This window comes from Electrophorus electricus, chromosome 18, assembly GCF_013358815.1.
Source record: "Electrophorus electricus isolate fEleEle1 chromosome 18, fEleEle1.pri, whole genome shotgun sequence".
NCBI lineage: Eukaryota > Metazoa > Chordata > Actinopteri > Gymnotiformes > Gymnotidae > Electrophorus > Electrophorus electricus.
The window spans coordinates 5359190-5381689 of NC_049552.1; the positions used below are offsets into that span (position 1 = coordinate 5359190).

The 22500-nt window shown below is 42.0% G+C and overlaps 1 protein-coding gene across 1 annotated transcript in view; it reads left to right on the plus strand.

Moving 5' to 3' along the window:
* LOC113567651 (proprotein convertase subtilisin/kexin type 5-like) overlaps positions 1–22500 on the plus strand; it is a 44093-nt gene that overhangs the window by 19151 nt on the left and 2442 nt on the right. The window contains exons 16-34 of the mRNA XM_035536457.1: positions 635–828; positions 1069–1153; positions 2144–2247; positions 5703–5841; positions 5949–6064; positions 11894–11996; positions 12150–12286; positions 13129–13329; positions 13927–13995; positions 15490–15532; positions 15630–15775; positions 16279–16482; positions 16847–16930; positions 17268–17466; positions 17577–17791; positions 18017–18253; positions 19855–20088; positions 20382–20655; positions 22198–22457. Coding sequence (XP_035392350.1) covers positions 635–828; positions 1069–1153; positions 2144–2247; positions 5703–5841; positions 5949–6064; positions 11894–11996; positions 12150–12286; positions 13129–13329; positions 13927–13995; positions 15490–15532; positions 15630–15775; positions 16279–16482; positions 16847–16930; positions 17268–17466; positions 17577–17791; positions 18017–18253; positions 19855–20088; positions 20382–20655; positions 22198–22457 — 3044 coding nt within the window. The remainder of the gene's footprint in view (positions 1–634; positions 829–1068; positions 1154–2143; positions 2248–5702; positions 5842–5948; positions 6065–11893; positions 11997–12149; positions 12287–13128; positions 13330–13926; positions 13996–15489; positions 15533–15629; positions 15776–16278; positions 16483–16846; positions 16931–17267; positions 17467–17576; positions 17792–18016; positions 18254–19854; positions 20089–20381; positions 20656–22197; positions 22458–22500) is intronic.

Consider the following 22500-nt stretch of genomic DNA (forward strand, 5'->3'; position numbering starts at 1 on the left):
GTATAGAAACAAGTAGGGACACAGATGGAAACATACTTGTATCAAATGTACATCCCTATCCCATGTTTAGTTTGTTTGTTTTTTTTTAAATTAACTTTTAAACTCTTGGCCATTATGTCCAGCACAATGCCAATATCAGCATGTGAAAACTCTAGCTTTTAAAGATTCCTAAAGACTGATACTGAATCGAAATCTGAAATGTTGTAAAATAATGCTTATATGCTTAGCTATAACGTTGCTGTTTATGTTTTTTTTCCAGTGAGTCTGCCTAGCTTTGTTGGAACAGAAAATGTTAGGATAAATTAACTTCCAGAAAAACAGCATGACACATGCTGACAACAGCTGTGTGTCAGCATGCCTTTGCTAACATGCTAACATCTTAGTTCCAAGCATTTCAGTGATGGATTCTGTTTTGTTTGATAACTTTCTACACACACACACATAGACAGACACACACACAGACACACACGTGCAGTCACACTCGATGAACACATCTGCAGCTGATGAGTTTTTCAGCCTGTGACTTTTGCCTTTGTTTCTCGGGAAAGGTTCTCCCACGTGGCTGTCGGCTCATGAGTTGTCCGTTTCCCCCTTTCCCCTCCTATCTTTCCATCCCTGCCTCTCGCCCCCTCAGGATGTGTGTGCCTGAGTGTCCGTCTGGCTTTTTTCGGGACGATAAGAGGCGCTGTAAAAAGTGCTCACCTCTGTGCGAGTCCTGCGTTGGCAGTCGCATCGATCAGTGTACTTCTTGCCGGCCTGGTCTCTACCTCCGAGAGGGAGCCCACACGTGCGTCTACGCTTGCCCCGAGGGTTTCTACCTGGACCTTGGCAAGTCACCACTATGCTTTTCACAGTATTTTTGCCATTAAAGGGCCTCCCCAGTAACCCAATGGAGGTGAATCTGAATTTTAATACAAGGTCCAACCCTTTTATATCTTTATATCTTTCCCTTCCACACTCCAAACTCTTAGCCACAGTCCTAGTAACATGCCAAGCATCCAATAAGTTTTTAGTTCAGTGGGATAATTGCAGTGTGTTTGAGGTTTAACTCTGCAGTTTTTGTCACAGACGCCAGCATGTGCCGGAAATGCAGCGAGAACTGCAAGATCTGTACCACGGCAAACATCTGCACAGAGTGCAAGCCGGGCCTCAGGTAATTGCTTCTCCATTCAGCGCCTTCCAGTCAGACGAGTGCGTTCGCGTAGCGTTGTACTTAGACCGTCCTGCTGGTTTGCCAAATCTCCAGCTCTGACGGAAACGTAGCTGGAATCTCCGGCCTGTTGGCTTCCAACATCGACTTATATCATTTAGCATGTTTGAACTTGAGGACCCAGTATCATGAGCGTGACTGAAGGCAATCATGCACTTCCTTCACCTGCATTGAGAGCTCTTGAGGGGATGGTCATTTTGGGCCCCATCTTGAGAGGGTGGTGGAAACATCCTTCAAGACGTGGATTTCTGGCTGTTGATGTTTTTAAATATGTGGCAAAACACTACATTCTCCAGAGGACAAGCTCAACTCGGACCTTCCTGCAGCACTCACAGATGGCATTAGGAGAGGAAGAGAGATGGGATACAGTGCCTGCTTAATGTGTAGCAGCTGTGTTCTGTGCGCAATTTTGTAATGTGTTCCAGGAGTGACTTCTCCGAATTGGCAGTAAAGGTTTTTCACCCGCACGTTTGGACTTTAATCCTTGCTTTGTTTAACTTTTTCAGACTTGTTTAGACTACTGCATGTATGAAAGATGGGCAATGAGACTGAAATTTACCTCACACTAAATTTTATGCCTGTACTCAATCTCTTTAAAAAAAAAAAAAAAAAAAAAAAAAGTAATTCAAGGCTACATTTTAAACAAACAGTAACAGTCTGCATAAGGAAGTCTGTGTAATTAGTCAAAGTGTGCAGTTCATTTCAGTTAGAGGACAGCTTTATTAGGTGGCTGTCCCTTCAGATGCAGGAAACGGAAGGCTAATTTTTTTTGTGCAGAAATACTGAAAACAAAAGGATGTTTCATGCTGTCAACATCAGCTTTGAATGCTGAATTTGAACCCAGAGGGAGAGAATTGGTTTGTTTTTGTTTTGTTTTGGTTTTTTTTCCCCCCTTTTCCTGTCCCAATCCTTGATTTTCTTTCTCTCTCTCAGCCTACAGGGGAATAAGTGCCAGATGACATGTGAGCCTGGCACCTACTATAATGGGCACAAACGGATATGTGAGCAGTGCCATCCAGCTTGTGCTACCTGTGCAGGTGCATACATTCTCTCTCTCTCTGTGTGTGTGTGTGTGTGTGTGTGTGTGTGTGTGTGTGTGTGTGTGTGTGTGTGTGTGTGTGTGTGTGTGTGTGTGTGTGTGTGTGTGTGTGTGTGTGTGTAAAAATTAAATGGCTGTGTCAGCATTTCAGAAGAGCCTTTTCTAAGCATTTTAAAATTCATTGGTACACAGCAGCCATCCTTGACTTTGCTTAGCAAGGTTTCTCATTCATCTGGTGTCTAAGTTTACAAGAACAGTCTACTTTGTGGAGTTTAGAATCAATTTTATGTATGGCTTGCATTACAAGTTCTATAGTTTAGATTTGTATGCTTTAGAACTTTTTTTTTTTCATAATGAACTCAAAGTAAAATTTTATAAAAATTATTCTCTGTTTTTGTAACAATGTCATTACCCTTCATTTGACAGCCATGGTGAGCGTGCGTGTTAAAATCCCCCCTCCCCAAAACTTGCCCTCCTCCGGGTGGTCCATTTCCCTTCAAGTTCATGTCCTCTACCAAAGACCTGAGAGCTTTAGGGTCCTGCATAGTAGGAGTCAAAAGCCACTCTGGAAACACTGTTGTCTACACCTTCCATATCATTTCTATTTCTTCTCTCTGGGGTTCCTTGTTCCTGATATTGCTATCGCTTGGGATTGCTACATCTATCACTATGGCCCTCTTCTGCTGCTTATTCACCACTACTATGTCTGGGTTGGTTATCCATTACCATTTGAATCTGGAAGTTCCATGGGATCTTGGCATGGTTATTCTGAACCACCTTAGGGAGTGTTTCCCTACTTTGACCTTGGAACTTTCAGCCCATACTCTGCACAAATGTTTCTGTGTCCTATTCCAGGTACTTGGTTATGGAATTCCAGGTACACTCTACTGGTTAGCATCTTGCATCCCACTGTTGTGCTGCATTTTCTTGGGCATCTTTGCACAGCCTGCATCTAGGGTCCTATTTGGTGTGGTAGATCTCGGCCTCTATTGATGTTCAGAGCTTGTTGCTTTGCTGCCATGATTAGTGCCTCAGTGCTGACTTTTCGAGCCAGTAGTAGAATTTCTCCATATCTGCCATTTCCACCATTTGCCAGCATTACATACTGTGCAGGGGTTTATGCTACCAGGATGGTTTGTGCTCCCCCTCAGGTTTATGCTATCTGAGGTACTCGCACTTCATCACTTGGGGCCATCATTTTGGTTCTGCCTGCACCAGATGGCTCTGATGCTCACTGGTCCTTGGCCCCCTCCATCCACTTAGTATACAGTCTGAGTGCTGGACTTGGGATGAAACCCTCTGTGCATTGTGAAGAATTTCCTTGTCTTGATGTCAGTGGTCCTCCTCCATCTTATGTCAGCAGGGTAACTGATGCCCCTGTAGAACACAGGTGTTGAATGCCTTCCCATTCATCTGACTTCCCAGGATTTGCCTCACTGTGTAGGTATTTGGCTGTAGCTGCTTTCTTTGTGGCCTCTTCATGATTCCCATTTGCTTGCGGGATTATAAAGTACATGTAGCTGCTCTCAACATCTATTATGCTACCTTCCAGTAGTAAAATGTTCTACTGGAGTAGAACAGGTAGCTACAGGTAGCTACATTACTTATCTTTGTAACCATCTGACCACATTTATCCAGTCTGAATGGCTTTCTGACGCCATTGCTGTATATCCTGGTGAGATGGACTAGTGAACTAATATCTTGTTTACTTCTGGCATATAGCTTGATGTCATCCATGTAGAGGTGGTGACTGGTTGCTCTATTCCATAGCCTGTATCTGTAGCCACTCTTGGTGATGATTTCACTAAAGGGGTTCAGGCCTAGGTAGAACAGCAGTGGGCACAGGCCATCTCCATGGTAAATCCTGCACTCGATGGTGACTTGTGATATTGGCTTGAAGTTGGCCTCTAGGGTTATCTTTCACAGCCCCACTGAGTTCTTAATGAAGGCTCTTGAAATCCTGTTGATGTTATACAGCCTCAAGCATTTCAGGATCCATGTGTGCAGCACTGAATCATAGGCGATGCACAGCTTGGTCAGTCTGGTCGTATAGTCTTGAGTGACTATTTTATCCAGCAGTAGCTGATGCTTGGCTCCTCTGGTGTTCTTGCCAATGTGTTTCTGGGCCCCGCTAACATACTGAACCATGTGCCTACTCATCTTGGCGGCAATAATGCCAGATTATCGACAATTAGTTGAATGGAACTGCCCCTTTCTGGGGGTCCTTCATGATCAGGACTGTCCAGCCTTCAGGGTGGGTTTCCTCCATTTAGCAGCTGGTTTATTTGTGCTGCCAGGTGCTCATGGAGAGCAGTTAGCTTATTGTGCCAGTAGGTGTGAACCATGTCAGGGCCTGAAGCTGTCCATATTTGAGACCCTTTCTTGGACATCTGCTAGCATGATGGTTACTGGGTCCTGTTCAGGAAGGTTGCTGTGGTATGCGCTCAGGTTCACTAACCACTGGGCATTATTGTGTGATGCCTCCTTCACCCATATACCTTTCCAGTATTTTTCAGTTTACAGCTTTAGTGGGCTCTTATGCTGTTACCCTGCAACCGAGAGTACACTTTGGATGGCTCATGGGAGAACATCCTATTTATTTTTCTGGCCTGGACTTCTTTAGACAGCCAGCCAGCACTGTTAATCTTTGCTTGGCAGTCTGCTTGACAGCTGCTTTTACTTCTCAGGTACCTTCATCATGCCTTTCTGCATTTCTGATAGCTGGCTGACTTCTGTCTGTGTTGCCCTTATCCAACCTCCTTCTCCATAGAGGATACTCCCTTGGTGTTCATATTGTAGCCAAGCACCTCTATCACTGTTGGTATGGCATATATTATCTGGTTGCTCACATTAGTGACCGTCTGTAGTGCTGCATCTTCCAGCGGCCTTTCGGGTATTTTACTCGGTTTTGTTAGTCTGTCCATTTTAGCCGTGTTCTTCAGTCTTAAGTCAGCAGCTCTAGTGTTGAGTTTGGTGCGTAGGCTCATTGGGACATGATTCCCAGTTTTGGGGTGTGGGGGATGATCTCCCCTCTGACCCGTTCTCGTGGCTCCCCCTTGATGTAGCATGGTGTACCTTGTCAATCTCTAGTTGTGACAGCTGTTGCTGCTTGTGGATGTTAGACCACTGATCTACTAGTTTTGATTTTAGACTAGATGTTGGGTTTTGAAGCATCTGTAGTTCCCACATCCTTTGCAATATATGTACCCTCTCACACCAGGGATACTTGTGTAGTAGTAGTAGTAGTAGTATAATAATTTATATAAAAACCTCTGTCTGAAACATCCTGTTTCTTTAGAAATCTATTCATCTGGAATCTACACAGTGTGTGTGTGTGTGTGTGTGTGTGTGTGTGTGTGTGTGTGTATATATATATATATATAATACACAAAACTGTACAGCATTTACTACAGATGCTATCTAATACATGCTTGCATGGGGTCTTGTACACAGGTACTGGTATGGAGGCATGCATTAAATGTGCAGAGGGCTACTATCTAGAAGAGTGGCGCTGTGTTTCCAGCTGTAGCGTGGGATACTACATGTCAGAGCAGACTGCAGAGAATGGGGACATCCAGAAGTCCTGTCGCAAGTCAGTACAGCACCAAGCTCACCCTCGACTATGCTCTCAGCACAGAGTAATTAAAGGCGTGCCAGTTCTTCTGACGTCAGACTGTTTTCCTCTGCTTCCTTGCCCAGGTGTGATAATACATGCTACACGTGCACAGGCCCTGGGGACAGCAATTGCAGCACCTGTGTGAATGGCTATAACCTAGAAAACGGCGTGTGTTTTGTCAGCACTATATGCAAAGATGGTGAGTGCCATACATGCAGTTGATCGCTTCTGGTGTTAAACTCTCATCCTTCTGTTAATTGTTCTGTCTTCATTTTTTTTTTTTTGACTTTCACAGAAAGGTTTCCCTTTTTTAAAAAAATTTGTATTATCTTTTACATTATTTATCTGTGGCTTTCCATTTGAGACATTTACATCAAGCATGAAAATACATTTATTTTTGACAATTATTCCCCATTTCTAGTCTTTTGTATAAAATGTTCTCTGTACAAATATCCTTTACAAATATACTCAAAATGTATGTATAGTCAACAAACCTGAACAAGTTATCCTAAATTGACAGACGAGCTCCTAAGTGGCAGTGTCATCCAAATGTACTTTGAAAAATTTAAATTAATCTGAAGGCTTCAGTTTTACAGTGGTGCAAACTAGTGATATTTCTTGTAAGTACACAATAGTAATAACCGCAGCAGTGTGACCTGTTTTATCCAACCACTGTAAAAGTGATAGCCAGAGTTGCTGTCTGAATGATCACTTTCTAAATGTTTGTTCTCCTTTTCCTCCCTATGACCTTTTTCTTCAAATCTTATCATGTTGGATTCCGAATCACACATGGACACTCCCCTTTCTTCGAACCATGTACTGGATTTAAACCCTGTTTCCTGTCACCTGACATGATCACCTGCATAATTTCCTGTCCACTGCCCAATCGCCTGCCGTGTTTTTGCTCTCCTCTCTCCTCTTCCTGCTCTGTGGAAAGCAAATGAAGAATCATGGGCTGAGGGAAGTTTCTGTGTGTTGGTGAAAAAGAACAATTTGTGCCAGCGGAAGGTTCTGCAACAGCTGTGCTGTAGAACATGTTCTCTAAAGGGCTGAAGGAATCATTCTAGCCCCATCTGCCACTCACCTTCCGCTAATTTATATTTCCAATCGAGAAACTCTAATACAGGACTATGCTGAGAGGCTTCTCGGTGCCAGAACTACAACAAGCCTACCTTTTACCTGTGTGTGTGTGTGTGTGTGTGTGTGTGTGTGGGGTGTGCATGCGTGCGTGCGTGCGTGTGTTTTGGAAGAAGCTGCCAAGGCGATGCGACTGGGATCAATAATTAAACAACAAATCACAAATATCAGTATTTTGTGACCAAAGCATGGATGCCAAAAGTTTGTATCTTTTTGTTGTTTTGGGTCCAGAGATGATTGAGAGGCACACTGATGGAACAAAGTGATGTCTCTTTGCTTTTGTCCTAACTTTTAAAAACATGATGAAAGCTGACTAAAGCCCAGTTTGTGCATTTTATAAATAAACCTGAAACCATCACTGAAGCCTATTGTTGTACAGCTTCAGATGCACCTCTGTGAACAAGGGAAAGGCTTAACAGTAGAGTCAATCAGACCTCAGTTTCGGCTATAAACAAGACTTAACAGTAGATCAGCTCAGACTACAGTTTTATCTATAAACAGGACTTCTTATTGTAGTACAGCAGAGACTTGGCCCTAGGTTCAAGTGGCAGTTTCTACCAGGAACTCCCAAATCCACAGGGTTGGGGGCTCAGCTTTTCACTCTGGTTCTCACTGTTTGGAAATCCATAACTTCTTATATGTCTGCATGTTTTCTTTTTTTTTTTTTTTTTGTGCACACGCGCGCGTGTATGTGCTTCAACATCAACATACACTACATATAAAGTAATAGGATTTATTTTTAAGTTGTATTTATTATATAACAGGGTTCAAACATTTTTATTTGAATCCCAATTTTCCTTAAAGTAGCGTGTCATTCATGGCAAGCAATTAATTTGAATTGACCACAGAATAACTGCATAATGCACATATACTCCATCACAAATTTTGAATGAAATGAAATCATACTAAAATTCAGTGTATGGCCAGTGTGTCCAGGTAGTATGTGATGGATGGCTTGAATGAAAGGATTAAATGGCTTGTCACGAAAGGCTAAATGGCACTCAGTGAAGCCCAGTATAATGGTTTTGTGTGGGCTATGCACTGCACTGTCTGTATAGCCTTCAGTCAAACTTTCCTTTCATCCATGAGTTCAGCCTTCGTTGTCGTGTTGTAACCATTTACGCGTAAGTGAGTCATTTTGAAAGTCTTTTTGAAGTAGTCAGTTTTTTTGTTTAAAAAAAAATAATAATAATAATTATATATATATATATATATATATATATATATATATATATATATATAAAAACAGTGTGTGTGTTTGTGTGTGTGTGTATGGATAGGACTTCAAATGGCCTCAGCAATTTAGTTTATTATTCAGACTAGGTTTTAGAATAGTGTGTTAAAGTATAATGCATAATAAATTCTCATGTACTCCTTAAAAAGAGGTTTATTGCAGACAAAACTGGTGCTATTGACAGGAAACTGTTACAGATTTGTGGCCAGGGCAACAGTTTTGATGCCCTGGCATTGTTGTGCTGGATCCCCTGTGACACACAGGGTCTAGCACTTTTTTTATATGGGAATCCATAGAAACTATTTGCCTAATACCCAGATGGAAATTTGGAAGACAAAAATGACCATAACTGTATACATACTCCCCACTACAAAATATCACCATAGGAAGAAAGGAACTTTGATTCAAAATGGTCAGAATATGCTGAAATATTTTTTAGGTTTACTAATGGTACTAGGCAAACTGGACTAGTTTTGCATCCCTATAAGACGCATTTGACCAATCCACTTGTGCTTAAACTAAGAAGATTTTTATGTCTTTTATTTATGAATAATTGATTTATTTTTGTTTTAGGCCATGTGGCTTGGATGACATAACCTTTTTATTTATAAAAATGATTTATAAATGGTCAAAGTTCAGATGAGTCTTGTTATATGTGGGTGGGATTTTGTCCAGCCACTTTATTCTAAATGTGTATTCATAATGCAAAGAACATTATGATCATAAATATTTTGCAAATACAGTACATGCAACATTACATAACTAATATTATATAGGGTTATATAAATCTTTGTATAAAACTTTCACATTTTGTGTTCTGGCAATGCTTTGGGTTTTTTATGTACATATGTATTTGATCACTATTAACCTAAAATGTTTGAGCCCAGGTTTGTTTGCTGTGGTGAGGGGGGGGGATGGAAGAGAATGTTTTGTAATTAAATTTTATACTTCTGTTTTTAGCCAAATGCCACAATATAGATAAGGATTTGTTGTAGTAAGGGCCCACAGAAAAGTGTTTTGTCTCATAGAGAGAACTGGACAGAACAGTTTACTGATCTTTTTATTAATAAACATAAAACTGAACATTACAATAAAAGCAAGGCTCTTCTGAGAGTGCAAATGAAGAAGATTTTTTTTTTTTTTTTTACTTTGCTTATTTAAATAATGTCATTGAAGGAGATTTGACTGCTTTTACCCTGCAGATAACTTTCCCTTTTTAAAGTTGTTTATCACTGTTGTAAGAATTACTTGCACTTTATACACAATTACTAATGGAAAAGTTCAAACAAGTATGGTGCAGACTTACAAAATGATGTAAAAAGTCTTTTTGAAGTGGGGCTATGAAACCGATAATTCCAACTGTTACAGTCAGGTTGTAGTGCAGGAATGTGTTGGTTTCCTTGTTTTCCTCATAAAAGGGCTTCTTTGTTTTGAATAGAACAATTCTTTGCTTGAACAAGAGAATCCCAAGTCCATCGTATGTGCTGTAGCCCTTCTAGAGAGATCGTGCGTTTAAAAGGAACTATCTGCACTGCAACTTTATTTTGACCTTTGGCTGTTTCATTCTATAAGAAAATTGTCTGAATGTCTATGGTACCCTTCACTTTAAGACCCTCCCCCTTATCAGGTTTTGAATGGCAAAACCATGTGTGATTTTCCTCCTATTATTGTGGGAAGTTAATGTATGGTAAGAAACATAACTATGTACCAATGCCCCAAGAAATATTTAAATATCTGCAAATATCATATACTGAAAATGAATAGCAAATGTTCAGTATTTTTTTAGGGAAATCTACCATAAGTGCAGATTTATACCACTTTATTTGCAGTAGGAGATGGTTTGTTTGCATTTAGGTTAGGGTTATTGAGATTAATTTCATAACTGATGTAACTTGGCCAGCTAAATTAGTCATTTAGTTGTGCCAAATGTTTTTGTTTTCACTCTTGGTCATTTTTCACATGTATTCTTCTAGCAAGAGTGATTCTCTGTTTTGTACATTTTATATGCATCAAGTGGGACTCTATTCTCATAGCAGTCATGCTCAGTGGTGGTGTTTTAAGAAATAATTGGTTTGTGTCCAGTTAATAACCTCCCTCTTCTCTCTACTGGCCACAGCTGTTGAATGTGTTTATCTCCATATGAATGTCAAGCTTTTCTCATCTTCTTTGTGTAGTTTTCTGAGTTTTATGCAAAAATATTTCAGAGATCCTTTACATGAACATATCAGTTCAGAATTACATTTTATAGGCATCGCTGATGCTTTTTAAGAGAAATTTAGTTGGAACTTTTTATATGGTTTTAATGTGCTTATCTTATGTACATCACTGGCTAATTTGAGAGCGTCACTTCCAGATGAATATTAAATTGACTCAAGTTGTTAGTGACAAGCTTTCCCCACTTTCTAAGAATGGCATGACATGGGCTTTGGATCATAAACTCTAGCTCTTTAAAGCAAATGACCAGCAAATTAATTAGGGTTGTGTAGTGCCAGATGTAGTCATGGAGGTATTCAGTGGGTGTTCTATTTGGGGTCACTGGAATGCAATAGGGTGCATCATAGTGTAAAGCTGAGGTCAGAGGGAAAGTCACTTTGCTTAAGATCTCCCGCTATCTTTATGGGAACACTCCCAGCTGTGCACGAATGTGTGCATTGGCTTGAGGTCAGAGGTTATACTGGGTGTCTTTAGTCTCCTTCAGGGCCCCACTGCATTGCACCAATGTTGTGGTGGCTCTATTTCTGTTGAATGGTTGCATTTTAAGAATCTTTATAACTTAAAATAATTCTGTAACAGATCATAACCATTTCTTTTGATGTTTGCTATTAGCAAACAGAAAAATTAGAGAGGACTATACCTACTCCATTCCCATAGAATGCAGTCCTCTTTTCAGTCTGTTGCAGACATCAGTTAATATTAGATTTTGTACTCATCTATTCAGAGCTTGACTATTTGATCTTGGTAAATGTGAGCATGTTGGGGCAGTGGTAGCTCCATGGTTAAGGTATTTGACTTGTAATTGGAAGGTTTCTGGTTCAAGCCCCACCACTGCCAAGTTGCCACTGTTGGGCCCCTGAGCTTAGCCCTTAACCCTAAAGTTGTAATCAATCATAATTGTAAGATGGTTTGGATAAAAGCATCATATAAATGTAATATTTACCCAAAGCCATTTTGAGTAGGAATCTAAAGGTGTTCTGAGAAAACATTCAAGGTATCCACAAACCTTGAATGTTTTCTCAGAACACCTTTAGACTCAACTCTGATTTACAGCCTTATCCTTAACATACTGACTGTGACCCATCTGTTGTAATGAATGAGGTTTAATCATGGTATGGGGTTTGCATGCACTGAAAGTGTTTTTAATTGTTGTATGTGGAGTATGACTGCATTGTCTAGAATCCAAAACATGAATCAGTTTGGCTTACTCCCATAGCCCTTTTCCATACCTTTAAACATGTGAAAAGGTAAAACAAAGGTAAGCTTTTCCTGACTTTATCTGTAACTTGTCAGTACACAACAGTCATTTGTGTGTGTGAAGTACAATGGACGTCTTCTAAAAATACAAATTTATAATATAATGACTGTAGTAAGTTAGTTATGAAAAGATCCCCCCCCATGCTAAACTGAAATTTGAAACAGTTTCCTTAATTTCTTCTTCAGGTGAATATATAAGTGAAACTGGAAAATGTAAAACATGTGACATTACTTGCTACAAGTGTGCAGGACCAAAGAGAGATGACTGCCTCAGCTGTGGGGTTTCCAGGTAAACTGACTGGTGACACTATACCAGACCCTCCATACCGGTAAACCGTTCACCAGAATTGCACCAAGAGAAGGTAATGGTTGGGCTTGTGTCTAAGACAGAAGTTTAATGTTAAACTACATTCAAGATGGTACCCATTTGTCTGTTATACAGAATACTTGATGAGGGACGGTGTGTGATGAATTGCGATTCTGGGAAATATCAGAGGGACGATCAGTGTCATCGCTGTCACCATACATGCCAGGACTGTGATGACCAGGGTCCTGACAAATGCACCACTTGCAGCAAAGGTAGCAATAGCTAAGGCTATCTAGCGTTAGCATTTCCAGTCATGCCACTAGGCTACCAAACACTACTGCTAGCCTAACTTCAGGCATCATCAATTTATCCTGCACATGACCTACCTTTGCTCCCGAACTTTAACCATCCATTCCTATCGTGGTACTGTCCGGCGGTTTTCTACTCTGTAGGCAAATCTACCCAAGTTTCGAGAAAAATTTCCAATTATTAACTAGCTGTACGCTCACGATGCTGAAAATGTTAGCTACTTAGCTAGGTTATGTTAGCTAGCGGGCTAGGTAACATCTTCACGGAGGAAACTTGTCTTTTAACAAGAAAACAAAAAAGTCAAAGCCTTCAGAATATATATCCATAAAATGTTCAACTGAAATAAGTAATTAGCAGTATAAACCATGTGTGATAATTAAGTGTCTGAATTACCATAGGTAGCGTTATCGATGAGGTGATTTTAACGTTAACGTAGATGGTTGAGGAACACCTAATTAGCTGACTTGGTTAACCTAGCTAACCTGCCTATCTAAATAGTAGAATTAAGTCTTAAGATATTTACCGAGTAAAGAAATGAAAACACAGCTGAACTTTAAGGTGTCTCAAACAGGACGTTTTTGACTACCACAAAAGCAGCGAAACTAGGGCGGTTGTAATAGTTTAGCTTCCTAGCTGTGAGCTATCTTTCCTATAACACAATGTTTAATCTTGCATCCTTTTCAGTATAGAAATACAGCTAGCTAGTGATTGATTCTATTGTTTCTGTATTTTAATATAGTGTGTGGGTTTTTTTTGTTTGTTTGTTTGTTTGTGTTTGTTTTTTTATTGTTCCAATTTATGACAGATAAGTTTGAGGTGGAGCGCTACCTGTTTGGACGCGAGTGCCGTGGTCACTGCCCACAGGGCCACTACCATTCCACGAAGAGCACGTGCGAGCCGTGTCCGGCCAACTGCGTGGTGTGCGTCACTGAGCGCCACTGCGTCCGCTGCGCTTCTCACTACTACCCCAAGCAGGGGGTGTGTGTCAAACTGGAATGTGCAACGGGTAAAACGTTCCTGAGTTTGTAGAGTGCTGTTTCTCGCCTGTGTGTGTCCTGAACATTTCAAATTTAATTTATCTGAACAAATTTTAATACAGAGTAGGTTTTTTTTTTTTTGGTTTTTTTTTTATAAATCTTTTTCAGGGCAATAAAGTCAAGCCTCAGTTTCACAACCCTTGGTAATCAGTATGTCAGGAAAATCTGAAGTAGTTTTTGTTGTTTAAATGGTCATAACATGCACAGCAGTTGATCTAATCTCCTTTACACCTTTTAAAGTGAGCTGTAGTAAGCTAAAGAGGTAATGAGGGAGAGTTTGAATGAGATACAGACTAAGATACAGATTTTAGTGTTCGAGACAGTGGACAGTGGACAGTGGTAGACGTGTATAAACAGATCCTCTGCCATGGCCCAAGGGCTTAGCTCCACACGCACTATACACACTCCCTTGCTCACAAACAAGGCCCTTCTCCTGCTCTAATTATTTTTTACATAACAGGTTCTTATAAATCCTCTCTCTCTTTTAAATTGGCTTTCAAAGACTGTTCTTTGTGACCATCCTCTCGGCACTGATCTTTGTACTGAAATAACCATGCTGTGTACAGATGAGGTGGCCAACACAGAAAATGATGACTGTGTTCCCTGTGAAGAAGGCTGCCAGAAGTGCCTCAGTGGTAGGTACTGCAACAGTTTTTTTGTTTTTTAAAAAAAAAATGTCATTCATAGCGATCAAAATCTACATCGTTCTACACCGACAAATAAAGAGCTTTTAATAGATGTTGCTGTGTATCTGTGCAAACACCTTTACAAACAGCGCTGTCAAGCACTTCTGATGCCCGTGGGGGGGATGGGACACAAAGAGGGAGGAGCAGGTGAACCTGGTGCCTGATTGGCTGGTCTGTTGCTTAGTGAAGGTGGAGAAAAGGACCTGCTTCAATAATTAACACTGCCCCCTCCCTTTGAGAATACGGGCAACTATTTTCCCCAAGATTCCAAGCAATAAATGGCATCTGGTCGAGCTGAAATTCAAACCTGTACTGAGTCACCTCTTCGTTTGAAGGAGTGTTTTTACTGGATGAGTTTTGGAATTAACCACATTTTTGTGGCATTTATGGGTTACAGCTTGCTATGTCCATGAGTTTTCTTTCTGAATAATCTGAATCTATCTAAAAATTACTCATGCTTGTTTCACGTTAGCCATCGTTAGACCTCCTTGCTTGTTTGACAGTCTCACACCATTGTTTATGATTGAAAGAGTCATCTCCACTATGTGTGTGGTTAGCAAGATCGGGGTGCTATCTCGCAATGTCTCTCATTGCACTTCACTCGACTACTTAAATTTGAAGCTGAAAAGATGCTAAAGGTGTCACACCACGTTGCGTGCAGACCATCAAAGCGCCAGATCCATGCTGGTGCGCTGAGCTGTGTGTAATTAGGCATGGAAAAACAGGATCAGATCCAACATGAGCGAGAGTGTGTCTGATGGGAATTCCTCGAGTTTTTCCTCTTCACGCTCTCCTTGGTCTATGCAGGGAGGAACGTTAGGCCTTGTTATAACAGATCCAAACGTGGCTTCATCTACAATAAATAATTTCTGGTATTAACGTCAATCGGTGTACACCGGCTTTTCATGCTCTGGTGTAGCTTGAACATATAATCCAACCTACCAAGTGTTTGTGGTTTGCTTGGTTGTGATGCTCTCAGTTCCATATTGCGCCTTACAGATCTAGACTTTTATGCTTTATTCCTCTCAGTTAATTAAACGCGATCATTGATTTGGGGCAGCAGTATGTCGCTTCAAAACTGTCTTGAAATAACCAGAAAGAAAATTTGTCTTTTAGGGTTGAACAATGTTACCTTGCCCTCTTTTAGGTAATGGGAGCTCATTATGTTGAATGCCCTATTAATGAAACTGTTTAAGCCCATACATTTTGGCCCAGTGTGAAATGAGTTGCACGTATAACTATGAATGTGTAACGCTGTGAATCTTGCCATAATTTGGTTCCAGGAATAATCTAATGCACTGTCAATGTATTGTTTAATTAGGTCAGACTTCTTTTATTTTAGTCTTTTTGGAAGAGGATACAACTGCAGAAATGACTGGCTCTAGGTTCCAAATCACTGAAATATTTTATTTCACTAATAAATTTCTTCTCTTTGTTCATCAGTAAATCGGCAGCACTGCGTGTCCTGTTTGGAAGGCTATTACCAGTATGTTTTATGTGTTTTCACCCCTGTACCATGGAAATCTAAATATGAAGTTCCATATGTTCATGCTTTCTACATGAACAATGTTTTGCTTCTCCAGATTGGAGGCAAGCTGCTACAAGATCTGCCCCGAGAGAACATTTGGAGATGACGCTAGCATGACATGCAGTCAGTGTGACGACCAGTGTGTCAACTGTGATGGGTCTCAGTGTTACCTTTGTGAAGAGGCTTTCTTCTTGTCAGCAGGTATGAAGTTACAGGCAAACAGAAATGGGCATCAAGTTGTGTACGTGCTGTGTGCCTGTTTGCGACTGCCGGTCTGACTCCAGCTTTAAAGAGTCTGATCGTATGCATATGTGCGTACGTGCATGTGGCTTCCTGAGAAAGACGGAGCGAGGTGCATATGGTTGGAAAGTGAGGAGAACCAGACATGCTGCTACCAGCCCATGAACCCATCCCACCTCTAATTTATAGCTGGGAGGAGCCTAGCTGAAATGGACAGCTTCATTCTTTCTTTGGGTGTTTTGTTACGGTTATCAGCCACATCCTGTCTTAGAATAGTTATTCATGTTGTTACACCCTCCCAATTTTATAAATGCATAATTGAGTTTTTAGTAAGTAAAGGATTTGTCAATCAACTTGTGATTTGCATTTACAATGGTAATCAGGACTTTTTGTTGCTAGTGACCTGCACGCCACACCTTGTTTGAACTTGAGTGCGTGTATGCATATTCGAAATTATCTTCCAGACAGCACATGTGTGAGTCACTGTGAGGAAGGTTTCTATGGAGATTCCAGACGTGAGTGCGAGCCCTGTCACCGCGACTGTCGCTCATGTGGTGGCCCGTTCTTCAACGACTGTGACTCCTGTGAAGATGGCATGCGCTTAGTCGATGGGCAGTGCATCAACATCAGCAAAGCCGTCAGCTGTGCCAACTTTCACTTCGTTAACAGTAAGTTGTCTCCTTGGTCAGGTCTGGTTTAGCTGGAAGTCTCCAGTTGTCCCTTTTGAAATGTGAGGTGCTGTGTAATCCTGGTATGGAGGTTTTGGATGGTTTTTCTTCTGTGTCCAGTGGTTCAAGTGTCATCGAATTAACCACATGAACATGGAAAATGCATTTATAATTTTTCCATTTTATGAGGGTATGGCATCTAGGGATTATAATGAGTAACTAGTTTCAGTGTGCCTGATTAGACATCTTGGTGATAGGAAATATAGTCAGACTTTCTTAAAATGACTGCTTACGGTGTGAGTGCCTTCTGTTTGGCTGTTCCCAATGCGTGTGTATGTGTCTCTCTGTGTCTGTGGGAGTGTAGGGCAGGGAGATTGTGAACAGTGTCATCCTGCCTGCAAGTTGTGCTGGGGGTCTCACGTTGACCAGTGCAGTGCCTGTAAGGATGGTGAGTGGGTTAACTGTCCATACCTACCCTAAAGAGATGTTGGCTTCACCTGAGAAATCTCTTATTCAACAACTGCTTTAAAGTTACCCATCTGAGGGTGTGTGTGTGTGTGTGTGTGTGTGTGTGTGTGTGTGTGTGTGTGTGTGTGTGTGTGTGTGTGTGTGTGTGTGTGTGTGTGTGTGTGTGTGTGTGTGTGTGTGTGTGTGTGTGTGTGTGTGTGTGTGTGTGTGTGCGCACGCGTGTGTGTGTGTGTGTGTGTGTGTGTGTGTGTGTGTGCGCACGCGTGTGTGCGTGTGTGTATACGTGCACCTGTGCCTTTGCATCTGTCTTTCCACAGACAAGTTTTTGGTTGCAGACAGGCATACATGTGTATCACCCTGCCCTGCCGGTACATTTGGGAACAGGACGAGTGGGCACTGTGAGTCCTGCCCATCAGGCTGCCTTGCGTGCCAGGATGCTCATCACTGCCTCAAGTGCCAGTCAGGCCCAGGTCACCTCTACGTACAGAACGGCTCATGTGTTGCAGAGTGCCAGAAGTGTGTATTGTCTGTGTGTGTGTCTCTCTCTCTCTTTCTCTCTTTCTTTCTTACTCTCTCTCTCTTCTTTTTTCCACACCATTTCAAACATCTCATTTGCCTCTTCCCAGGGGTTACCCTGACGGCGGAGTGTGCCATGCCTGTGCCATGCACTGCGCTTCTTGTGAGGGCGATGCCCAGCACTGCCTGAGCTGTGAGCAGCAGTACCTGCTCTACAGCCAAACGTGCGTGGCCCATTGCCCCGAGCGCTACTATGTCATGGGCGATGCATGCGAGCGGTGCCCTGCCGACTGCAGAACATGCCGCGGAAGAGGCCAGTGCAGTGGTGAGCACCTCTGCTCCGTCCCACTGGAGAAAAGAGAGTAGTGGTAGTTTGGCGAAGAGTCACCTGAAAAGCTGCACATAGTCTTGAACAGCTGCACCCCAGGGACAAAAAATGCTGAAGCTGAGATTTTGAAGGATCTACTCGAATTTAGTTTCAGTTTTTACTGAAACTTACCGTAGGGTGAAATGCGTTCTCTCTCGTTCTCTCTCATTCTCTCTTTCTCAGAATGTGAGGAGTACAATTTCCTGCATGAGGGCAGATGTTTGGACCAGTGCCCCAGAGGCTACTTCACAGATGTGCAGGAAAAGAAGTGCACACGCTGTCATGCCGACTGCACAGACTGTGACGGGCATGACGAAGACAACTGCATATCATGCCAGGATCCCGTGGCCGTCCTCTACAATGGAGCATGTCTCCACACCTGTCCTTCCGATACGTACCAGGACAAGACTGAGTGCAGGGGTACTTACAATCTGAAAAATACACCACCATGTCTGGTTTATACATCAACACAACACGCATCACTTTTAATGTATTTTATTCAAATAAACCCATAAGGCATGTTAAAATGGTGCAAACAGTCAAAAAATTGTTATATTTTTCTTACTGTAATTATGGCCAATGGAGTAGTTCTCATATACTAAAACCTAAAAGTTTCAAACACACAGTCTGGTATTTTGAGACCAGTCAACACTTTGATATGCTAGAAACTCATTCTGAGGTCTCCTAATTTGTCATAATTACATGAATTGTATTGGAGTATGTATACCAAACCACATAAGCCATGGCTGCTGCTGTAAAAACAATAGCTAGACATTGCATAACCAGATGCTGCACAGATGTTGGACAGCTTACTCTTATAGACCTAGGCTGTTCGGTCTTATACAAAATGGCATTCGGTACCATATATCATCATTTTTCTGTCTTTTTTTTTTTTTTTTTTCCCCAAAGAGCCTACGTCAGTGTTTTGTCTGTGCTGGACTGTTTGTGTTTCTGTCTGATCTTGGCGGGACTTTCTTGCGTCTCAGGCTGTATTTGGACTATACGCCATGTTTTTTTGTTTTTTTTCTTTTTTCTTTTTTTGTGCTCCACTGCCGGGCATGCCGTGATTATCCATCTCTCTTCCTGTCTTCTTGCCATGCCTGGCCGCACCATCACCACATCAGTGCACAGTCACACACTCCTCTGTTCTTCCTCTATTGTGTGTGCACAAATGCATGAGGAAAGAGTAATTACAGGGATCTAGAAATAGGTTATGTGAACCCTGGGTTCATACAAGCTCTGTATTCAACACAAAGGTTCATATGGTCACAAGACAGATGAAATGGTAGTGGGATGAAAAAGGTTTTTTTTAATTTAAGATAGGTGGTCCAACTGAGTCATGAAGCCCCTGGAAACCCAGTTACAGAAAACAATTGTAATTTATATGTCTAACTTTCAAAGGAGAAGTAATGTATGCATGTCTGCACGACTGCAAAGTCAGCAGGGGCCTTGTAAATAAAGAAGATAGAATGTCTGTCTTTTTCTTACACCCAAAGATGAGTGAAGAAATTGGACCCAGTAATGAATCTTAAGTGCACTATGATATACATGCTTCATGGGTTTGCGTTCATATAATTTATATTTGCCTTAGACTAACATGAAGGTTTCCTTGGAAAATCTTTCATCAGCCCATATATTCAGCCATTTTTAAGAAGACTCATAGTTTTCTCATTAGTAAGCTTTAACTTGAGCAGCTACGGGGATTTTCCATGTGTGTTTGATGTCTCAAGAGTTTTCCAGCACCAGGGATAGAGACTTTAGATGATACATATCTAGCTGGTTACATAGAGTAAATTGAAATAGTGGGTACACCCACTACAATGAAAGTCAGACTCCTGCTCTCAGTTGTGAACATCATTAGTGAGGTGTAGATTCAGTACCATCTCATTTCCATGAACTGAGCGGATCGAATTTGCACTATAGGGTTACGGGTTACTGTAAGAGAATGAGTGGCATGTACATGGGCTGGCCTGGGATGAAAGCTGACTTGGCAACGCTCACCAGGCATGTCCGTCTCCCAGCCTGTGACAGGTCCTGCTTGACGTGCTCTGGGCCGGGCCCTGCCTCGTGCCTGAGCTGCGGGCCCCGCGCCAGGATGGCTGCTGAAGGACGCTGCCAATTTGCCAGCAACTGCTCCCAGAGCACGTTCGACAACAAGCACGGCCACTGCCTGCCGTGCCATCCCAGCTGTCTCCTTTGTGCGGAGGCCGGACCGCGCCAATGCGTGGGCTGCTACGCCGGCCATTTCCTGCATGGTAAGTCTGCCCTCCAGCCCATTGCTGACACTAGCCCTACCCTTGTGCCAGTCTGACTGTTAAACAGCAGTCACGACCAGCTCAAGAGAACCTTCCTCACATTCCTGTTGTTTGTGTTTTGTTTGTATATTTGTTTTTTGGTCCTCCCCAATGGCTTGTGTGTTCCCACAAGATAGGCCAACTTTGAACATACTAGAATACATGTTGTTACATTTTACATTTATTACAGTTCTGTTTTGTTATTACTTGAAGCTAAATACAAAGGTGGACAATATTGTCTTCCCTCAAAACAGATCGCACGTGCGTCGCTACATGTCCGGATGGTTACTATGGTGATGATGAAAGGCGCAAGTGTACCAAGTGCTATGCGACCTGTGCCACGTGCAGCGGGCATCACAGTACCAACTGCCTCAGCTGCAAAGCGGGCCACTTCAAGAGGGAAGGCAGCTGTGTGGCGAAATGCCCTTCCAGGTGCAGGGCGTCAAGCTCATCCCCTCGCAGGGACACTGCTTTGCTTCTCTCGCCACTTGTGTCTTCCAGTGGGATGCTTGGTGGTCTAAATCTAAACTAAGGGACCGTGTCTTGGAATGAAAAGTTAGCAGTATGATCTTCAAAGAGGCAAAGGCAAAAAATGCAGAAAATGAGGATGACCACTGCGGTGGAATAACTCAGATTAGTAGTATATTCATGTTCGATTTGTCAGATTCTGCAGTCATTATGACTGGCGTTTATGTCATGATGCCATCACTAGAGGGCAGCACATTCAAATGGCAAGCACAGCTCACCTCAGGTGCAAAAACCTAATACATAAACGTGTAGGAAAAACCCATGAGTCTGTCACTGTTTGAGTTTCTGTCCCAGTTAATTTGACCCCCTTTGCTTGTGGGAAAAATCTCTTTTTTGTAAACTTTGCAATAGACTCTTACTATCCCACAACTCCAAGTTTTGGCATGCGTTAAGCAAAACCATGAAATAAGCAGCCTGTGATGTTTTTACAATATGTTGGAACTTATCTTTGCAGAACATTCTGTTCTTACACTCGCAGGACCTTGGAGATGCAGATATGTCAGCTAAAACAATTAAAACTATATGCATGGGCAGTTGCTGTGTGTTGGCCTCCACACCGATAAGCCTAGGAGGAGCTTTCCACGATTGTCCTCTCCATGCTGAGTACTTTCAGGCTGTGGAGAGATGTCTTCTGAGTGGCACCTCAAGTGGCTCTCAACCCCCAGTCGATTGTTCAAAACACATGGACCGTTTGCACATAACATTAAACTTTAATACGTCTTTTAAACGCTTCTTTCAGTCAGGCTCTTAACAAGCCGCTTAAAAATAAACCGATGTGGATAGCACGTTGCAAACCGATCCTACGATGTTACATTTTATTTCTAACAGAAGGCCTTCCCAAGGCCGTGCTATTAAATATCCAGCGCAGTTTTGCCTTACCAGGTGCACAGCACTTGGATTGCATGGGCTCACAGATATGATGGCATAAAGAGCATGCCTTAGATGACATCTGGCAACTTCAGCTTCAACCTCTTCTACCAGGCTTCTGTGGACAATTTCTTACTCACTTTGACCAACAAAAGATGACATATAATTAAGTAAACTTTATTCCCATTACAAACCACCAAAATGTCTGTGAGAAAGTTGTTGATGGGGACACCAAATGGAACCTTATTCGCCAGTTTTTTGTGCTTCAGCGTTCAGAATTGATAAGAATGATCGGCCAGAGATGTGATACAAGCTATACTCTGACAGAAAGAGGAATAGCAGGGATTGTACAATAAGGTCCTGAAGTATAAGGCATGTCAGTTTATGTTCATAAACAGATTAATATTTGACTCTCAAAAGAGGACAGATCACACATCCAGGTAGTGTAACAGGAATTTTTAACATCTTTTCAAAGATACATTTCACCAGTATTTCCCTTTAGAGATTGTGTCCTAGTGCTGCATTACTGATGGAAAGGTTGAACCCAGTCATCATTTGAAAGATTTGAGCAGATTGTGTTGAATTTGGAAAAACTGGACATCCCCTTTAAAATGAGTGCTACTACTTGGGATTCTGTGAAACATTATTTCAAAAAGTGGTGTAAATTAATACCAGTTGTGGCTTTGTGCATTTTTTTTTTCTTTTCTTTTTTCTCAGTTTCTATGGCGATGCAGCCAATGGAACCTGCGAGCGCTGTGACCCGTCTTGTACTGAATGCTCAGGTGCCGGCAACAGCCACTGCCTGGCCTGTGGAGAGGGCTACTCTCTGTTCCAGCAGGATGGCGTCTGTCTGCACGTGTGCCCGCCCCACTACTTCCGCGACACTCAGAAAAACGTGTGCCAGCGCTGCCACCCGCAATGCAAGACCTGCAAAGGTCAGTCGCGGCACCATAACACTGACCTTTAGAGACTCGAGTT